The 20650-nt window shown below is 36.0% G+C and overlaps 2 protein-coding genes across 2 annotated transcripts; both read left to right on the top strand.

Annotated features, from left to right (window-relative positions):
* The first annotated feature begins 2361 nt into the window (after positions 1 to 2361).
* On the top strand, positions 2362 to 5758 carry LOC113357371 (pentatricopeptide repeat-containing protein At4g02820, mitochondrial-like). The gene is made up of 2 exons (XM_026600748.1): positions 2362 to 2842; positions 4382 to 5758. Exons 1-2 carry the CDS (start codon positions 2480 to 2482, stop codon positions 5648 to 5650), a joined length of 1632 nt encoding a protein of 543 aa, XP_026456533.1. The 5' UTR covers positions 2362 to 2479; the 3' UTR covers positions 5651 to 5758.
* A 9714-nt stretch (positions 5759 to 15472) lies between these two features.
* LOC113357369 (preprotein translocase subunit SCY2, chloroplastic-like) lies at positions 15473 to 20554 on the top strand. The gene is made up of 13 exons (XM_026600746.1): positions 15473 to 15651; positions 15878 to 16372; positions 16583 to 16671; positions 16802 to 16881; positions 17006 to 17095; positions 17414 to 17505; positions 18014 to 18097; positions 18226 to 18367; positions 18557 to 18673; positions 19164 to 19293; positions 19396 to 19519; positions 19619 to 19725; positions 20059 to 20554. Exons 1-13 carry the CDS (start codon positions 15567 to 15569, stop codon positions 20146 to 20148), a joined length of 1725 nt encoding a protein of 574 aa, XP_026456531.1. The 5' UTR covers positions 15473 to 15566; the 3' UTR covers positions 20149 to 20554.
* Positions 20555 to 20650: the final 96 nt, after the last annotated feature.

Below are 20650 nucleotides of genomic sequence, written 5' to 3'. Positions count from 1 at the left end.
ATTCTTTTGGTGTCCATTTCACCCATACTAACTTTTACTCGTCCATTTGAATCATGTTTTAAAAATATTTGGACGAATGACCCATTTTTCGTTTATTTTAGTTGTAAGTTGAAGGTAACAACTTTGGTCTTGTAGAACGAACTGGCATTTGTATTAGTTGAAGGTAACAAATCGACAGTCGTGCGTTTGCGTATAATTTTAAATAACCATTGCATTTTGTGTTAGTGCTATCAACTCGTACATGATAACATGAAATGAATGTCATGTGTGTCTCGTGTGTATATATAGACCTAGTTATGTCATTTGCCTATAAGGTGATTTTTATCAGTTCCACTAATTCGGACTCCACAATTCTTGGTATAATCACCAAGTATCTGAGTGTCTGAGTAATTCAATGTTGGACATTTTCCGAAAAAATTTCAATCGAGGTTGATGTCTAGAAACAAAGTTCAATGATGTAGATAAAAGTCTTTGAACAAGAAAAATTGAGAAAAATTTTATGGTGTTATGCCCTCGATTATGACTATGAAAACCATAATTTCACGCAAATAACAGAAACTACAATTAGAGCAACTTTTTATTAGGTGGACAAATTTTTATTGTCTCAGTTCCATGACAGCTCAACACTTGGAGATCGTATAAGTTTATAAATCTAACGATGGAAGGTAAAATGAGTTTTAGAACGACAATCCTAATTGAGTTCATTCACCAATCACAAGATTAAGGCGCTCAGCGCATTTCGGATTGGCAGTTTAGTTTGGATCTAAAATCGTCTTCGTTGGAATCTTGGAACATGGCATGAACAAAGTATAGATGACCCAATTTAGAAACTACTAGACTTGACATTCCACACTATTTTCAAGCTTGGTTTACTTCTTTCTTTTTTTTTAATACGAAAAGGAATTCATTGAATAAAAGGATTAAACAACATAATTTTTATCCAGTTGGACTTTTAGAGCAATCAAATCTGGAGTTTGGTTTTGATCTCTCCATTTTACCAACCGGTTTAAGTTTACGGGGAGTACTTAGCTAGAGAATAAGCCACATTTTTGGCTTTTCAGGGAGCATAGGTGCAAACCCAATTATTAAAACTACTACGTAAAATGTCTATAATATCAGTAAACGATATTATAACTCTGTTTCCATTCGCTTCCTGCAGCCCATGTTCTTCGTCTTGAGCTGGGAGGCTTCCAATTTTCCCGTTGAGCTGAAATTTGAAACCTATTTTGAGACATACTCATTTTTTTGAGGCATACTCATCCATTATATTATCTAGGGTGGGTTTATAAGGGGTGTCTAAAGGTAGTGTAATTACCAATATATCCCTAAATAATTTCAATTTGTCATAGTTCCCTTATCCTCAAAAACCTAAAATTAAAAATCAAAATAAACTTTAAACTTAAACATCTAAGACTCCAATTCAATAAAGAAATTAATAAGACAAATGAAACACGTATCGAAGTGAGCGATGTTGGAATGCGAAATCTAAATCTCAATTGCTCTTAGATGTATTTTAGAATGTATGCGTAACAAACCCATCTTGTTTTTGATTGATTTCATTTTGTTTGATCGGTAGAATATGATTTCAAAGATGAAATTAGGGTTTTCAGAAGATCAGTTCGGCTGATCTTGCAGTATCAATTTTGAGCCGAACTTAGTGTATGATTTAGAGAAACACTATGTTCGGCTAATGCGACTTTACAATATTTTCAGCCGAACCTCAATTTTCCAGCCGAACCTCAATTTTCCAGCCGAACCTCAATTTTTCAAGCCGAACCTAGTGGATGATTCAGTTTCTGAGTGAAGTTCGGCTGATAACTTTTGAGCCGAACAGTTCATCTGGTCAGCAGATCTGGGTTTTAAAAATTCAATTTTTTGGCAGATTCAACTTATAAAAGGAAATTAAACCTCGATAGAAGTTTACCTCTGATTTGAATCACACATTTTGGTCACTTCTAATCACTAAAATCTTAAAAGTCAAAACCCAAGTTTCTTCTTCTTCACTTCTTCTTCTTCCTCTCAAAAATCCCAACTCTCACATAAATTTGATTTTTCTACTAATTCACCACTAATAATTTAATGTTTAATCAATCCTTAAAATTCATAATTAATCAATTCTAATCATAGTCATTTACACTAATTATATAAGGGTAGTTATACCATTATCAAAAATGGTGGATGAGGGGTGATGTTGTTTTTTATTTAGTGACCCTATTTTGACATTATTTAGTATGCCTCAAAAAAAAATCTAGTATGCCTCAAAATAGGTTTCTACAATTCGGTCATTACCGCAACGATTATAACTCTGAGCTATACAAGCTTGGTTTACTTACTCTTGGACAGAACCACAAAACACGGGACCTACGAGTTCCGATATCAAACCGATTTTAAAGTCCAATTTTTCATACCGGAACGGTGGAAAGAGGGTGTGTGTAACAGAATCTCAAAACTAACCAAAGCATTCTCCAGAGGAGAAGAAATGTTAGGGCGTAGCTTAAGAGTTCTTCACCATGCCCGGCGGTTATATTCAGTAGAACCAGCAAAAGAGGTTGTTGTGCCGAATGGTGGCGGCGACGGTAAACCCGCCCTAAAAGGTAATAAATATGGTGGTGGCAAAGCCAATAAAACTACTTGTGATGGTGATGGTGATGGTGGTGGTGGTGGTGGAGGAGGAGGAGTAGATACATTAAGCAAAAGACTGTTGCGGTTAACATATGCAAAACGAAGTGCTGTGACATGTATAAATGAATGGATTCAAGAAGGCTGGAGTGCTCGAAAGTATGAACTCAATCGAGCTGTTCGTGAACTTCGTAAATTAAAACGCTACAAACATGCCCTTGAGGTCATTTTTCTCCCCTCTCTCATGATTTTTGTTCAATTTCATGAAATTATGAGTTTTGAGTATGTTTTTTAATCTAGGGTTTAGGGTTTTAGTAGATAATTTTGTGAATTTCTGTAATAAATGAAACAGAATCTGGTTAAGAAAATGACCCACAAAGATGTGATTGGTCTTGAAAATAGACTCTGTGGAGGTTCATTTCTTTACCTCTAGCTTGTATTCATTAGCCATATTGTCCTTGGGAAGCAAATGAAACTCCTCAGCCAGCACATACACTCTTGACCATTTTCAATTGAGTGCAACTTTTATACTGATTTGAAGTGGACAACTCTATATCTTCATGTTCACATACATGTCTATATATCTAAAAGAGTAGAGCAATTACTTCTACATGGTGGCCATCTTTATACTAAGGAGTTGACGGAGAGTTGCAATAAAAGGCCTAGGATGAGAAATATGGAATTGTTCCTCTGTGCCACATTAGCATCCATAAGTAGATCGGTCAACCCTGCAACTAGCAAGACTCTTAGGGTGTTAAATCACGTTAGAAAAATTGCCTTGTTATTACCAATCCTAGAGGGCAACATTTTCTTGGGTCAGATATGAATGGAATGTATCTGCCGTGTATGCTTATTGAGTTATTTCTCTAGTCGTGGTAGTGTCAATCAAACTGATTTCGTTATGTTTCAACGTTGAAGTCTAACCATCTATAGGCTATGGTGTGTTGTTTAATTCTATGTTTTCAAAAATACTAACTTGGCTGTGCACTTGAGTACAAAGAAAGAAAAAGTATGTTGTCATATCCACATGCGAGGTAGAGCTCGTTTTATCTTGTTAGTGTGTTCCCTCAAGTTCCTTTCCAGGCATGTGACCGGTAACAAAACCCACAAATAAGCTTTGTTTCGGACAGAAATATTTTATCTTTTGTTAAATTCTAGTATGGACTTGTCAGTGTGCATACCTCTGGTCTCTGTATGCCCTCCCAATTGTCCATAGTGTATCCTTTATAAATTTGGGTATGCATTTCTGAAATGTGTAAAGCAGATAGTTTGGTCCTCTTTCCTCAAGAAAAATATGTGATCTAAAAACTATGGGTTAGGTTTTTCTGCTCCTTAAGCTTAATTTTTTGTTATTCCAAACAAGAGTCTTATGTTTCTGATACCATTTACACAGCCCTTTTCAGACCACTTTAGTCAGTGGGGTTCCTAGTTCCTACAACTTCAAAGTTTCTTGGCGTCAATCATTCACGTCTTCAATGTTTTGCCCATTTAAGGGAGCATAATGCAAATCCTTAGAGAACATTATCATATTCTCTTGTTGTTTTTACTCCATATTATTCTATATGCCATTCAAAAGAACTCTAATTAGTTGTCTTATTTGTTGGTAGATCCAAAGATGAAAAGAGTGCCCCTTTTGGATTAAATTGAGCAATTTGAGACCCTCATTCCCTCTCTTAGACATGCAAGCGTTAGTTTGAACTTCCAGCCTTCCCTGAGAAATCAGGAGTTCTTGTATAAGAAATTTCTGTCATTTTTTGTGCAGGTATGTGAATGGATGAGAATTCAAAAGGACATAAAGCTGTTGGCAGGAGACTATGCTCTCCATCTGGACTTGGTTACAAAAGTTCGTGGCTTGGCCAGTGCAGAGAAGTTTTTTGAAGATCTCCCAGAGGAGATGAGGGGAAAAGCTGCATGCACTGCCCTACTCCACGCCTACGTACAAAACAAGTCAATAGTCAAGGCCGAAGCTCTGATGAGAAAAATGTCAGAATGTGGTTTCACAAAGGATGCTCTTCCTTATAATCGCATGATTTCATTGTACATTTCAACTGGGAAATTGGATAAAGTCCCTACAGTGATTAAAGAGTTAGAGAAGAATACGTCTCCTGACGTGTTTACATACAATCTGTGGCTGTCAGTGTGTGCTTTGGAAAATAATGTTGAGAATGCAGAAAAGATCTTTCTGATGCTAACAAACGCAAAATTAGAGCCAGGTTGGATGACGTACAGTACATTAACCAATTTATACCTGAAAAATGATCTCCACGAGAAGGCCAAAGTTACATTGAAGGGGATGGAAAAAGGGGTTGACCGTAGGGATCGGGTTGCTTTTTCTTCCCTTATTACCTTACATGCAAATTTGGATGATAAAGATGGGGTAAAAAGAACGCTGAAGAAGATCAAATCATTATTCCGTAAGATGAACGATGCAGAATATTTGAGCGTGATAGCTTCATTTTTGAAAATTGAGGAGTTGGAAGAAGCTGAAAAGATATACAGAGAGTGGGAATCTGTGTCTCCAACAGGTGATGCGAGGATTTCAAATATACTCCTTGCAGCTTACATTAACAAAAATCAGATGCACAAAGCCGACAGTTTTCTTGACCACATGGTAGAAAAAGGAATATCTCCCAATTATACTACATTCGAGCTTCTTACATGTGGTTACTTGCAAACAGAAAACACCGATAAAGTCACGGATTACTTCAAGAAAGCTATTGAAAGCGTGAAGAGATGGGTACCAAATGAAGAAATTGTTCGAAAAATATTTGGTGTACTTGAGATGAAGGGTGATACTGTAAATGCTGAGAAGTTACTGAATACTCTTAGGAATGCAGAGTATGTGACAACTGAATCATACAATTCTCTACTACGAACGTATGAAAAAGCGGGCAAGGTTCCAGTAATGGTTGCTGAACGCATGGCAAAGGATGATGTTAAGCAGGACGAAGAGACGCGGGAGCTTATACAACTTGCAAGCAAACTCTGTATAAGTGATGTTCCAGAGATACTTTCTGGAGATAAATTGTAATTGGCAATGCAAAACAATCTTTCTTATTTAGTTTTGCTGTCGAAATTATTTTATAAACTAGTTACATCATTCGTCAATTCAAACAGTAATTTAATCTTCATTTTTAAAGGTTTCCAAGTGTTGAATTAATAAAATTATGGTTCTCTGTTCTAGAGAAATTTATCACTGAGTAGTACAAGTGGGGTCGCCTGCCCCTATCCGGAAAGTGATTCCTGGGCAGCCACCATAAAGAAAGGTGATATTTCCACCAAAATTAGTGACAAAACCCCTAAGTGAACAAACTAGTGATATGAAAAAACCGGTCATATTATTTTTAACAAATAAAACTGGGACAAAAACCCCAATTCAAATAAAAATTTTAAAATTTAATTTTTATTTGATTTCTAAATTCCAAAACTGACCTTCCGTATATAAAACATTTTTCAAAGGAAAGTTTGGCGAAAGAAAACAGTAAAAACAATATTTGTTCTCTCTGAATCCAAACAAATCAGATACTAGTCTAATTACGATTCTTCTTTCCTAGTTTTCTTCGTTTTTTTCAGTTCCATATCTCGTTTAAATTCAAAGCTTCGTCATCGTCTTCTCCCAATTTCAATTCAAAGATTCAGAGAGCAATTTTAGGTTTGATTGAAGAACCGGAAAAGAAGCTACAAGTTTTGAGATCTGTTTATTCGAGATACGTAGAAGAATCAAATTCAGTTGTTTATTCGAAAAGAGAAGATAAACACAGTTGTTTTATTCGAGATCTGGTTGCAATTCAGTTTAGCTGAAATCATATTTCCGCTTTTCAAGTTGAAATTGAATCTCGAATTGAAGAATCCAGCTGAACAATCAATCAACTTCGTGTTGATCATCTTCGTCTTCGTATTAATCTTCGTCTTCAAGGAATCAATCAACTTTTCAGGTATTCAATTCTCTTTTTTGTGTTGATTTTTGATTTTGTTTGTGTGAATTTGCTAGTCACTCTTGTCGAATAAACTGAATTGATGTTAGCATATGATTTTTTATGTTCGTGTTGATGTTCTTATGAAGGATTCCATCTCTTTGGAACTGTTTTTCAAAAAAAAAAATTGTTGTTGATACTCACATCTGGTGAAACTGTTTTTTGTTTCATCATTTTGTTCTGTAGATTATGGATTCTGTTCTCGCACTTGTATGTCACAAAGAAGATTGTTTAACTCTTCGTATTGGCCTCCAAGAGTCTTTTGCTAATTTGAAGACTAGTATATGCTCAAGTTGGTGTGAATTCTCTCCTCCTTCTATGGAAATTTTTGATTTTGTTTGTGTGAATTTGCTAGTCACTCTTGTCGAATAAACTGAATTGATGTTAGCATATGATTTTTTATGTTTGTGTTGATGTTCTTATGAAGGATTCCATCTCTTTGGAACTGTTTTTCAAAAAAAATAATTGTTGTTGATATTCACATCTGGTGAAACTGTTTTTGGTTTCATCATTTTGTTCTGTAGATTATGGATTCTGTTCTCGCACTTGTATGTCACAAAGAAGATTGTTTAACTCTTCGTATTGGCCTCCAAGAGTCTTTTGCTAATTTGAAGACTAGTATATGCTCAAGTTGGTGTGAATTCTCTCCTCCTTCTATGGAAATTTTTCACATGGTTGATGATCAGCAAAAGGTCATTCATTCTGATTTTGATCTTCAATGTTTGGCTCTATTTAGCATGTATAATAAAGAAGGGATTATGGAGTTACTCGCAAGTCACAAAGCTGAGAGATCTGGTTCAATAAGTTCAGGAATTATAGCTTTTGATGACCAGCCACAAAGTTCTGGAATTATACCTTTTGAGAAGCCACGGATTGATTATGATGTTCCAGATAAAATTAAGGAACCGTTGAAGTCTGCTCACTGGTTACATCTTTTTCAAGGGGTTGAACAGTTGTTTCCGGGAGGTGTTGAACAAGTTCGTTGTGATTTACAGAAGTATCACGCAACAGCTGGTTATGAATACACGGTATATAGGAATGAGAAGTTGAGGATTGGTGCACGTTGTGCTAATAAGAACAAAGAGGAGAAATGTGACTAGCATTTATATACTGTGTCTGTTGATGGTGTTGTAGGAAGTCCGTTTATTATCAAGGAACTAAATAATCAGCATACTTGTGTTGGTGTATTTGTTAACATGCCACGGATATCGAAGAAACTAGTTAGTAGCTTGATTATTGATGAAATTAAACAGGATCCTAATAAGAAAACTAAGCATATTATGGAATCTTTTACGAGAGACTTCGGCTTTGACATTAGTCGTTATTATGCATACGCAGGTAAGAAGCATGCACTGAATACTTCAGTTATAAAAACAAGTTGATTGAAATCTTTTATGTTCTTGAAATGGTATAAAAACAAGTTGATTGAAACCAGTCCTGGTTCTCACGTGGTTTTGGAAGTTGAAGAAGGGACCCATAAATTTCAGAGGATGTTTATCTGTTTTGAAGCTTGTAGTCGTGGATTCAATTTCTGTCGTCCTGTATTATTCGTTGATGCGGCTCACTTGAAAAGCAAGTACCTTGGTCATATGATGGCAGCAGCAGGTCTAACCGGAAATGATGGTAAGGTTTTTATCATTTTTTTATGTTGGTTTCATCATTTTTTTATGTTGGTTTCATCATTTTTTATGTTTGGTTTTCATTGCATCTTATGCTTGTGTTATGCTTTCTGTTCATGTTACAGAAATCTTCCCTCTTGCTTATGGTGTGGTTTCATCGGAGAATGAAGCGAACTGGAAATGGTTTTTGGATAATTTGAAGAAAGTCCTTTCTCCTTTGCGACCAAAGCTTACTTTTGTGAGTGATCGAGGTATTGGATTGGTAACACAAATTCCTATTGTTTTTCCTGAGGCTTTTCATGGTTGGTGCTACTGGCATATGGAATGCAATATCAATACATGCTTACCAAAGAGTTGCAAAGTTTATAACAAATATGTATTGGGACTGTTTAAGAAATGTGCGTATGCTTCTACTCATAAAGAATTTTCAGAGAATTGGGATAAGTTGAGGAAGGTTCAAAATCAGAAGTTACAAGACTATCTAAGTAGAGCTCCTCTTGATAAATGGGCAAGTTTTTTCTTCAAGGGTCGACGATATGGTAGGTTGTGTTCAAATATTGCTGAGAGTTTCAATGGTTCGGTCGTTGAAGAGAGAGAAGCCTATAGCCATCATGGTTGATGAGATCAGGGTGAAGCTAATGGACCAAATGTGTAAACGTCGCGAGGACTCTGCTAACTTAATGAAATGGCGTCAAACTCTATGTCCAGAATATGAAGCTCTACTCCACGACAACAAGATGCATGGATGTAACTACCAAGTCACCAAGTCGTCGGAATATGTGTTTGAAGTTCATGCTTCATTAACACAGACTGTCGATTTGAAAAGAAGAACATGTTCTTGCAACCGTTGGCGTATTGACGGTTTCCCGTGTGCCCATGCTGTCCGTTGCATCATGGTGAATGGAGAAGATCCTTACAATTATGTTGAGCACTACTTTACAGTAAAGTTCTACCGAGAATCGTATAAACATGCAATCAATCCTGTTCCCACAGTCGAAAAGCCCGTGACAGTGTCGCCGAAATCGATGGTTTTTGGTCCGAATAATGGACCACAACCAGGACGTCCATCGAAGAAGAAGAGGATTCCTAATACAGGTTCAGTTGCCAATAAGAAGATGAGAACCTGTGGTTCCTGCAAGGTTTTGACCACCCATAATAAACGGACATGCCCTTCTCGTCAGATTTCATGAGAACTTGTAGTCATTTCGACTAGACTACAATATGTGGTTCCTGCAAGTCATCGAATTTTACTCTTAGTTTCGTTTGCTAGACTACAATATGTGTTTCATTTACTATTTCAGATTTTTGTTTTAGAAGTTAATATGCTGCAGGTGTTTTCATTTTATATTTTTTCTAAGAATAATAAGTTTGATTAAGTTTAAGTTTTTCAGAATTTTTACAGGCCTTTATAGTTTGGTGTAACCGAATCAGGTTTCATCATTTTTTTGATGAAACCAGAAAGGGTTTCATCATTTTATTGATGAAACCAGAAAGGGTTTCATCATTTTCTTGATGAAACCAGAAAGGGTTTCATCTTATTTTGGTGGAACCATTGTTTTACTGTCACTTTTTCTTCTATATTTTTTGACAACACAGTAGATGATGTTTTGTCTATTGTTTATTGGTGCCGCAAATATATGACACATCATTTATGGATATTTTTTATAAAAATGAGACATCATATTTCTGTAGACATAAACTTTTAAGGAAATACAACTGAAATAGCACGAAATCGTTTTTTATATAAACTGTAACCATTTCACAAGTACTTTAAACTTCAACTAAAACTTGAATCTGCAAGAAGAACTGTATGTCAAGGAGTATCATCATTACAATAACCATTTCAAAAGTAATTTAAAATTCAACTAAAACTGAATGTTCAATAGGACGGTCACGACATGCGAGTATTATTCTATATTGTCAAGGAGTATCTTCAACGCTAACTTTGGTCTCATATTATGCACCTTTTTTCGTATATCATCTGTAGACATGTTTCCTTTCAAGAGGCTCTTCATGTAATAGCAAACATGCAGGCCACAATCGTTCCTGAAAAACCAAAACAATGTCTCAATTGTTACAAAGTGACTAGCTGAGAGTGTTCTGATATTAGTAACTATATGTAAAGCATTCGGTTACAAGTGATGTAATGATTTCAAGCATATGCATATGTGAACTATAAACTTCCAAACATAACTTACCCTATTTGTTCACAACATGTAGGGTTGTGCAAAGAGTATGTTGTTGGCTGACTTGCCTGCTGATCACAGGGGAGCTTTGCGTCGTGCTGTGCAAATGCTGATACTATACGTTGTTTCATGCTTTCAGCACTTTTTCTGCATTCCTCTCCCGTGGAAGCCAAGGAGTTGTAGTGATAAAATTCCCCGGTTTCAAAATCAAAAGAAAGCAATGTCCAATGGTTTACATACATCTCCAAGTGATGTCAGCAACGGAACGAACAAAAACCGCACGCTATAATCCATTTTGTCGATGAAGCCTTCTATTACAGCACCACATTTCTTTCCTAATGAGTGACATGTCTGAAACAAAATACCAGATAAAAGCTCCTTAATTAGTTACAGACATGCAAGTTTGATGAAACCAAACTTTGTTCCATCAAAATTAACCATATAAACAACATCATTTTTTGTTTTCCACAACTATTTTTTATGCCAAAAAATTTACATTAAAGAATTTCGGAGTAAACTTACATAGGCAAATGTGCTTATAAACACAGCTCTCTGGTACTTTGGAGAACCATCTTGTTTCAACTTTTTTTTATGTTGTTTTGCAGCTTCAAAATGTAGAACTCTATAATGTCTCCTGCGACGTCACCCTCTCTCATCAAATTATCCATCATCTTCCCCGATATATGTAATTGAAGATTTAAATGCTCCCACGCCGTTGACCTGTTAATTTTATTTTTTAAAAAGCTAGTCAATGATGGATAAAAAAAGGAGAAACAATGCATAACTTGGAACAAAATTTTGATGAAACCAGTCTTGGTTACATCAGTTATTTCCCAATTACCTTTCATTGTTCTTTCTGAAAAAAGTGGTCACGAGGGGTTTCTCATTTCTGTTGAGTACTTTCAAGATCTTCAAGTTATCAACTGGTTTCAACTTCACCCCCTGTACTTCCTGCACCTTCTTGTTCTCCTTGCACTTACGAGCTGTAACCTTTCTTCTTTTTTTCACACTGGTGTTGTAATCCTGCATTCTGATAGGTGGAACCAAATTCCTTCTGTCTTCCCTCATTCTTGTAACCATGTTACTCATCCTTTGCGCAGCACTGAGTTCTCCCTGTCCTTTCTCTTGACTGTCACACTGCGACAGTCCTAACAAATCCAGGTTGTTCATTCTCTAACTCAAGTAAATCATTCGCCATCTTTACAGCTGGGTAGTAGTATACGCTTCCAACATTTGGCTTTGACGACGAACAACCTTTCTTATTGTATTCGTATTCCATTTTCCTGATAACATCTTCATCAATTACAAATTGAGTTTCGTTTTCTTCTTGTTCAATAATTTGCTTCGACGAAGAAGCTTTGCTCATTTCAGATTCCACCCTCTGCCACCTTGATATCCTCAACGGTATTTGGAGTCAACTCAGTACCCTCTCCTTCTTGTTCATCATTGGTGACTGGCATCGACGAAGAAGCTTTGCTCATTTCAGATTCCACCCGCTCTGCCACCTTGATATCCTCAATGGTATTTGGAGTCAACTCAGTACCCTCTCCTTCTTGTTCATCATTGGTGACCACGATGAAGCTTTGCTCATTTCAGATTCAACCCGCTCTGCCACCTTGATATCCTCAACGGTATTTGGAGTCAACTCAGTACCCTCTCCTTCTTGTTCATCATTGGTGACTGGCATCGATGAAGTAGCTTTCTCCATTTCAGATTCAACCCTCTTTGCCACCTTGATATCCTCGATATTATTTGGATTCAACTCAGTACCATCTCCTTCTTGTTCATCATCGGTGACTGTTTTCGACGAAGAAGATATGACCTGCTCTTGTTCAGATTCTTGTTGATTTATCATGTTAACATCCCTTGTTATCACCTGCAATATTAAGATACCTAAGTTATTTTATTTTTCATCTTCCTGTGTCAAAACCTAATGCTGTAAAAATCAAAAACTTCTGAAAGAATAAAAAGAACTGGCCAATTCATCAAACAAACATTAACTTGAAATGATGAAACCAAATCTGGTTCCATCAAAAGAATGATGGAACCAAATCTGGTTTCATCAAAAAAATGATGAAATGTATAAGAAAATTGTAATATATGCGAGTAATTCAATTGTTACTAAGAAAAATCAAATCTATCTTTGTACCAGTTGTTGTTCCCTGTCCTCGGCATCATATTTTTCCAGCAGTGATTCTTCTTCTTTAGAAAGAACATATGTAGTATTGGTCCTAAGCTTTTCAATCAATGCTCGCGCAAATTGGTATTTGGCTTTGAAGGAGTTAGCTTCACTACTAGCACCAACATTTTCTTCATCTTTCACTTTAACCGGCACTTCATTTTCTTCATCTGGCACAACAATTTCCACTTCATCTACGGGATCAGCCAAGCGCATTTATGATTCGTCATACTGAAGCAAGAATGATCCCTTTCGGTGACCAATATTCTCCTGCAGTACACAAGAAAAATTGGTTTCAGCTAAAAAATTTGATAAATCCAAAACTGGTTTCATCAAAAAAGTAAATCTGAACAAGAAAATATTTACCAAAATTCGTTTAAAATAAAACAGACGACATACCAAGCAAAGCATTTTTAATGGTAACAAGTAATGGTAAGAACTCATAGCAATAATCTAATAAAACCCTCGAAGATTTCGAATATTGTCTAACAAAAATATCAAATAAAACCCTCGAAGTTATCTAAGAAACAAAAATTCAGCTAGAATTTTTGATGAAACCAAAATTGGTTCCATCAGAAAAGTAAATCTTCTAAGTAAATATTTACCTTAGACCAAAGTTCTGTTTTTTCTTCAAGATTCTCGAAGTTAGACAATACTTGTTGACAGATGTTGCTAAGGTTCCATCTAGCAAACCTCGGATACTTGTCTAGCACATGCTTTCTTTGTGCGATCTTTGTCATCTCTGCCAACAAATACTGCAAAAAAAACAACAACCAATATTCAAATTAATCATCAAAAACAAGTCGCTTATTATTCAACAACCAATATTGAAAAAAAAATACTTAACTTATGAAAAAAAATAACAAATCTTAACTTACCAGAGGGTATATTACACAACCAACAACATTTTCTACGTCTGTTATGTTTGTCATTATCGAATCAAGTACATAGTCATGGAAGACTTCCGGCCAGCACACCTTGTTCATATCAAACACCATATACAAGTACTTTGTTGCGAGAGTCCGCCCACATTTGTTAGGGACAAATACTGAAACCAACAGAAACATTACGAAAAACTTGACAAAGTCATCCGCTCTGGTTTCATCATTTGTGGCTTCCAGCATACGCTTTTCAATATCGGTTTTTTTCGTTTTTTTATTTCCAGCAAAATAATTAGCCACAAAGACGTTAACCTTTTTAACCAGATCTTCATCAATGTCGTCTGCTTCTACATAATTCACCATTTGGAAACCAAAAATCACAGCAAAATGTTCTGGAATTGTCCGCAAAGTCATTTTCCTTGATCTTGCTAATTTGAAACAATACGGGAGCTTACCATCAAGTCTGTTTTCAATTGTACTTAAAAACATTATTACTGCTTTTGTCTTTTTGATGAGCTCATCTTTGTTCATCACGCCATCATAGAACGACTCAAAGAAACGCCAGAAAGGACATGATTTAAGAGCTTTCAAATGCAGTTGCTTGTTTTTTTATCAACGCCTTAATTTTTACTGGTAGCTCGCACAAATGATGCAATAAGCACCTGTATGGTTCCTTATCTCTTTTTTTACCTATTGTGAAACCAAAATTAAACCATAAGAGAATAATAAATAATAATGATGAAACCATAAGACATACACTTGTAATGATGAAACCATAAGCACGAACAAAGTGATGAAACCATAAGCATAATTGAAACTTGTATGAAACCATAAGATTACGTAACATAGCGCCAATCTCCACAGTTTGAATTCAAATCAACAGCCAATAACAACTCTAGAAGTAAACCAATAACTAAAAATGATGAAACCAATTTTGGGTTTCATTAAGAAACAAAAAATGATATCTGGTTTCATCGCAAATCTGTTACATCATTCTTGCAGACCTAAACCTAACAAATGAAAAGTGATGAAACCAAAAATGGTTTCATCAAAAAGACCATATTATTATGATGTAACAGATTAACAATTGGTGGAACCAATTTACCAATTGGTTGTAAAATGATGAAACCCAGAATGGTTTCATAAAAAAAAACAGATTATACTTTGGTTTCACCAAATAAACAACAAATGAAATATGGTTTCATCAAATAGAAAAAAAAAATCTGGTTGCATCAAATATACAAACAATTGAAATCTGTTTTCATTTGGTTACATCAAACAAACTGAAACCTAAACCTAAACCAAAGAAACGATGTAACCAAATGAAAATAGAACCTAACCTAAGAAATGAAACCTAAAAGCAAACAGAAAACCAACCCAGAAATCAAATGAAACCTAATAATCTTTTGAATTCAAACTCGAAATCAACTTGAAAGCAAATTCGATTTCTTACCTTTAGGAGATGGTTTCGCTATTTTCTTTAGCTTTTCATCTTTCTTTTTCGCCTGTTGATTTTGTTTCTTCGCCATTTGTGGTTGAAAAATTAGGTCAGATTTTGTAGCAGTGGTTGAAGTACGCAACCATAGAATAAGAGAAGAAGGTAAAATCGAGAAGATGATGACGAATACAGATTGATTTTGAACGATTTTGGCTTAGGGATGAGCAGATTGATTTTGAACGAATACATGAGCGGATTGATTTTTGAACGAATACAGATTGATTTTGAACGAATACAGGAGCGGAGGTTTTAAGAAATTTTGTCCGTTACGCAGGTTGTAAAGTAATAAATTAGTGGGTCGTTTTCTTTCTCAGTTTCTTTTGGGTTGAATTAGGGGAGGGTAGTTTAGACAGTTTATGATATTTGGAGTTTTTGTATCACTTTTTTTTGGATGGGTTTTTTGTAGATGGCCCGCGGACCGTATTTCCACGGTAAACGTCACATTATTAATTAGCCTGTCAGATTCTTACAGCCGACAGATCAAATAAAAACCCCTTCATAAACCTCCAAATAAAAATCCTTTGCTTTTCTTCTGGATGAGTCTGTGGAGTTAACCATTTCATTCTCATCAAAACCCTAACTAGGTTTTACTGAATTGGGGTTTTACGTTATGACAACAACAACTTCTTCTTCTTCTTCTGGTACTAATTGTCTTCATCTCAAGCTCTTCAGAACCAAATCTCTCAGAATTCCAAGTAAGTTTCTCTCCCCCATTTATCTTTCTGTATTTTTCACTCTTAATGTTAATATCAGGCAGTTTAAAAATCATTCATTTATGCCAAAACATAGTTTTCTGACTTGTTAGGATGAAACTCAGATAACCCCAACAAGAATTCATGTTGATTACCTGGTGGTAGTAGAAGAGGAGTTTGTGTTTTTTGAAAAATAGGGTCTGAAAATTGAGTTATTTTTGTTATTTAGGTGGTCGAATTGAAGGCAGTCTCCAGTTTTGTCACTCTGGAACTTACTTATCCACAGTCAACAATGCATCACGCTCTCTGCGAATGCATTCTTTGTTATTAAACAGATCCTTGTCGTCTAAATTCAATAAAAGGTTTCTTGTTTATTGTGCGGACAACTATTCTAATGTTGAGGCACCACCTGAACACTCCTCACACCGTGCGCCGATACCTGATGGTGGAGCAGATGAAGGCAATTCGGTTGATACTTCTGTTATTACTGAAGTCTTGAAACCCAGACCTAAAATGTTTAAGAATAGATTCTTGAATTTTGTTCGGTTGGGTTCTGTTGTTAATAATGCTGCTGAATCATTTTTCAAAAGTGAAATACGGCGGAGGTTGTTTGTGACGGCTGTTCTAATTGTTATGAGTCGCATTGGTTATTTTATCCCGTTGCCTGGTTTTGATAGGCGGTTGATACCTGAAAACTATCTTAGTTTTGTCTCTGGATCTGTTGGTAAGTTCTAGTTTTGTTTTCTGGAAGTTTATGTGTTTAGCAATGCTCTTGTTTACCATTCTAAATAGAACCGCCCAATGTGATACTATATGAAAATGTGCTAGAAGGAGCTCATATTCTGAAGAAAACTTATTAAAGAATTCAGCTGATAATAGCAGGATCTTCTGCTTTATCTCTCCTCACGTGGTTAATTGTTATCATTAATGGCAGATGAACTTGGAGATTTGACGGCAGAACTTAAGCTGTCACTTTTCCAGCTTGGAATCAGCCCTCAGATAGGAGCATCTATTCTTATGCAGGTAAACGCATTCACTCCCATTTTGATATAGATAAAAGCTAGCTTTACCATGATGGTTTTCCGGTGTCATCATCATTTTTATGCTATTTGTTTTATTGTTATATAATATAACTTGTGAAACACATATTCAGGTACTATGTCACCTTGTTCCTTCGCTTGTAAAGCTGCGGAAAGAAGGATTAGATGGTCATGAGAAGATAAAGAGTTATATGTGTGTCTAGTTTTCAACTCAAGCAGTGAGACGAGTCCTTGCTTAGCAATTTTCATTTCCGTCCTGTCTTTGCTTGATCTATGCTAAAGGAGACAAACCCTTTGGGTTTATATGTCCATTTCAGATGGTGGATTTCACTTGGATTCGCTATAGTGGAGGCAGTTATCCTTGCTTGTTATTCACTTCCATATTCTATCTTTGCAGCTACTTACAGGTAGTGACATATGCACTATTTCTGTTAACAATCTACAACCTAAGACCTCATTATTATAAAAAGTGACATACATTCTATGCCTTGTGGTGGGTTACTACCTAGTTCTTTATTTGTCACTCAATTGAACTTGCTGTGCATGTTACCTATTCATGCTGGCATTCAATTGAAATTTAGTAGCTTATAATCGCTTCTTTGTGGATGAAGTCTAAGATAGCTCTATCACATCTGTTTCCACACTCATGTTACAGTTTCTTTTTATAGACATAAAAAAACTAGCCAAATGCTATGTGGTAATCACCCAGTTCATGTTGTTTGCAGAGTTAAGCATGTGATGGTGACAACCTTTTTGTTGGTCTGTGGTGCAATGACCACAACATGGATTTGTGATAAGATAACAGATTCTGGATTCGGTATTTTATTCAGTATTTGATCTTCTATTTTATATTCTTCTTTCTGTCGGATCACAATATTTTATGTATGCCACTCATTTTTCTAGGTGGGTGCTAGCAGAATATACCATCTTCTTATTATCCTTTCATGGCTGCATAATAAGCCAGTTGGCAATTGTAGCCAGAGTCCTCTTAAAAGAAAAGACAGAATGCACGAAGTTTTAAGAATATCATTAAATTAAATAAGCTAGATATTACTATGATGCACCATGACTTTTTGCAACAGTATACATCAGTTAACGTTTTTAAAGATAGAGACTGAGTAATGTGAATATTGATTCTGCTATATATAATTCCGTAAATTGGATCAATAGTTATGCACAGTCGTAGGAAAGAGTAATACACTTGAACCTGGAGGTGATGGTAAAGTATAGACATGGAGTGTGCTTCTAGAAACTTTTACTTTGTATTGCATTGTAATAAATGATGTGGACCTTTTTCCATCTCTTATTAGTTCTGCATGCTACAGGTCAAGGGTCGTCTCTTATCATTTGTGCGGGCATATTGACTGGCTATACAGATACACTATACAAGATGTTGTCGCAGTTGTCTGGTAGGTGAAGTGGATTTTCTCCACACAGGAGTTTATTGAGTTAAAAGGTTCATATGTCCAATATTATGCTCCATTCAGTATACATGTTTGTTCCCAGGAACTCAAGTCATATTATCATTGTATGGCAGGAACTGGTGTGAGGTTATGGCTCTATATTCTGGGTGTGATGGGTGTTTTTACTGTTGTCACTATGTGGGCCGTGGTAGTAACAGAGGGTTGCAGGAAGATCAAGCTGCAATATTATGGGTTTAAACTCGCTTCTGCTGCAAGGTCAAATCTGAACATTATTATCTTATTGCTATGGTGTAGCTTTCAACATCTGGTTTCAAAATAGAGAAAAAAAACTGAAAAAAGAAATCTAAACACCATAATCCAGGAACTATTGTTTTCTTTGTATTCCGTTTATTCATATGGTAGAGATACAGCATGCACGTTTTGACACCTGCCTTTGGTTTGCAGAGATGAATCCCCAATTACGGAGGTGGAGGCCTATATACCATTCAACATTAATCCATCTGGAATGCAGCCTGTTCTCACGACTACTTATCTCTTGGCATTTCCTAGCATACTCGCCAGGTATGTTACGAAACGATTAGCGTAAGTGGATGAATTAGAATGCAGTTTTAGGACATGAAAATGTCCATCATGTAACACCTTTGCGGAAGACATCTCATTTTTTAACTGCTTTTGTTACAAAATTAGTGATTTTTTTTTACTCGATAAAAATCACTGTTGTTAACTTTCCATAAAAATGCACCGTTGGAAAGGAAAAACATAGCATGCATTGATAAAGAAACAGACTGCAAAGCTAACTTATGCTCCTTTATTTTACATCTGATATTATTAAGGGGACACGACAATCGCATCTTTGTTACAGGACTGAACTGAAACATAGCATGCTTTGATTAAGAAATGGACTCGTCCTTTATTTTACTTACATCTGATATTATTAGGAGGATATGACAGCCACACCTTTGTTACAGGACTAGACTTGGCATGCTTAGCTTAAATATCAGCTGGTATATACACTTTGTTTCAATCACTAATACAGAGTATCTGTTGGCAGTCTCCTAGGTTCGCCGTTTTGGGGGCGTGTTAAAGAGATATTGAACCCTGAGAGTTCGCTTGGTGCTGCACCATGGGTTTACTATTCAATTTATGCATTTTTTGTCTTTGTATTCAACATCTTTGATATTGTAAGTATCTCCTGATCTGGTAGTTCCTTGATCTAGTATTCAATTGATGCCTGAATTTTTCATCCAGTAAAAAATATGTTTTAACTATCATTAAATTTTCAGGCCAACTTGCCAAAGGAAATTGCTGATTACTTGAACAAAATGGGTGCTAGAATACCAAATATAAAGCCCGGAAAGGCCACTATAGAGCATCTGACGAAGATTCAAGCATCAACACGTTTTTGGGGTACATATTCCTCCAAAAATCTAAACTATACTATTTGATATACTATATGCATCACATTAATCTTGTAGCTTTTTCTTTTCTTCTGTTGAAATGATGCAGGGGGACTACTGTTAAGCATTCTTGCTACTACATCATCTGTGCTTGACCACTATTTACGGCGCATGAATCAGGGATTCTCTATAGGGTTCACTTCAATTCTAATCATTGTAAGTGCTGATCTAAGTTCTGCCTTTGGATAAAAAGTCCCTTAATACCACCATATCTTCTGGAGTTTGTCGGGTGACTTCGTTGTTTGTGTCGTCTTGGTTGATATGGCTCTCTTAGTCATATAAGAGATAGCAGATGATAGTTAGGTGTTATTTAGTTTCTAATATCTGGGTTCATGTCTATGCAACCTCTCAACTTTTGTGGATTTCATTCTTTACACGTATTCAGCATGATCATCGTGTTGCAGTCAAGTTCTTCTTTACTCTTCCTTTTATCTCTTGATTCTTCAAGATCAGAACTAACATTATACATGTCCTTTACTATTATTTCAGGTGGGTTCAATCATTGAACTTCGTAGGTCATATCAAGCATACAACGTAATGCCCACTTTGAGTAAAGCTCTACAGCGTTATGGTGTCTAAGATGCGTGCTCTTTGTACCCCCGTCAAACCTTTCTCCTGTTGGCAATCACCTCTAAAGCTGCAGTGTTCTGTGACACTTCCTGTAACTATTATTGATCTACTGCTAATGACATCTTGAGCGACACATAGTCGCCAGCAACCTTGAATCCTGCACCAATCAAACCCGCAGAAAGATAAACTGTAGCAGCTGCAGCCACATTGAACCCTGCAGTGACTCCAAGATGCATTACTCTCGAGGCCCAGGGTTGCATCTTTTTATTGGGCAAGATCTATCAATCGACCCAATTGTAAGTTGTAACTATCGTAGTAATTTCTTTTATCAACTGGTAAATTCATTTGTTTTTACCTTTGTAATCCCTCCAGATAAATGGTAAAGGTTGTTGGATAAATATTCCATGGCATCCCATGACTCTTGTCGTGTGCATTTATTTCCTTTTAGCCGTGATAAAGAAGATAAACACTGATATGCTTGCACGTTATAATAAAACCAAGCTTCTGACCG

Source organism: Papaver somniferum, chromosome 3 (genome assembly GCF_003573695.1).
Source record: "Papaver somniferum cultivar HN1 chromosome 3, ASM357369v1, whole genome shotgun sequence".
NCBI lineage: Eukaryota > Viridiplantae > Streptophyta > Magnoliopsida > Ranunculales > Papaveraceae > Papaver > Papaver somniferum.
Note: the sequence above shows the minus strand (reverse complement) of the source record. Positions and strands in the feature narration are given on the sequence as shown.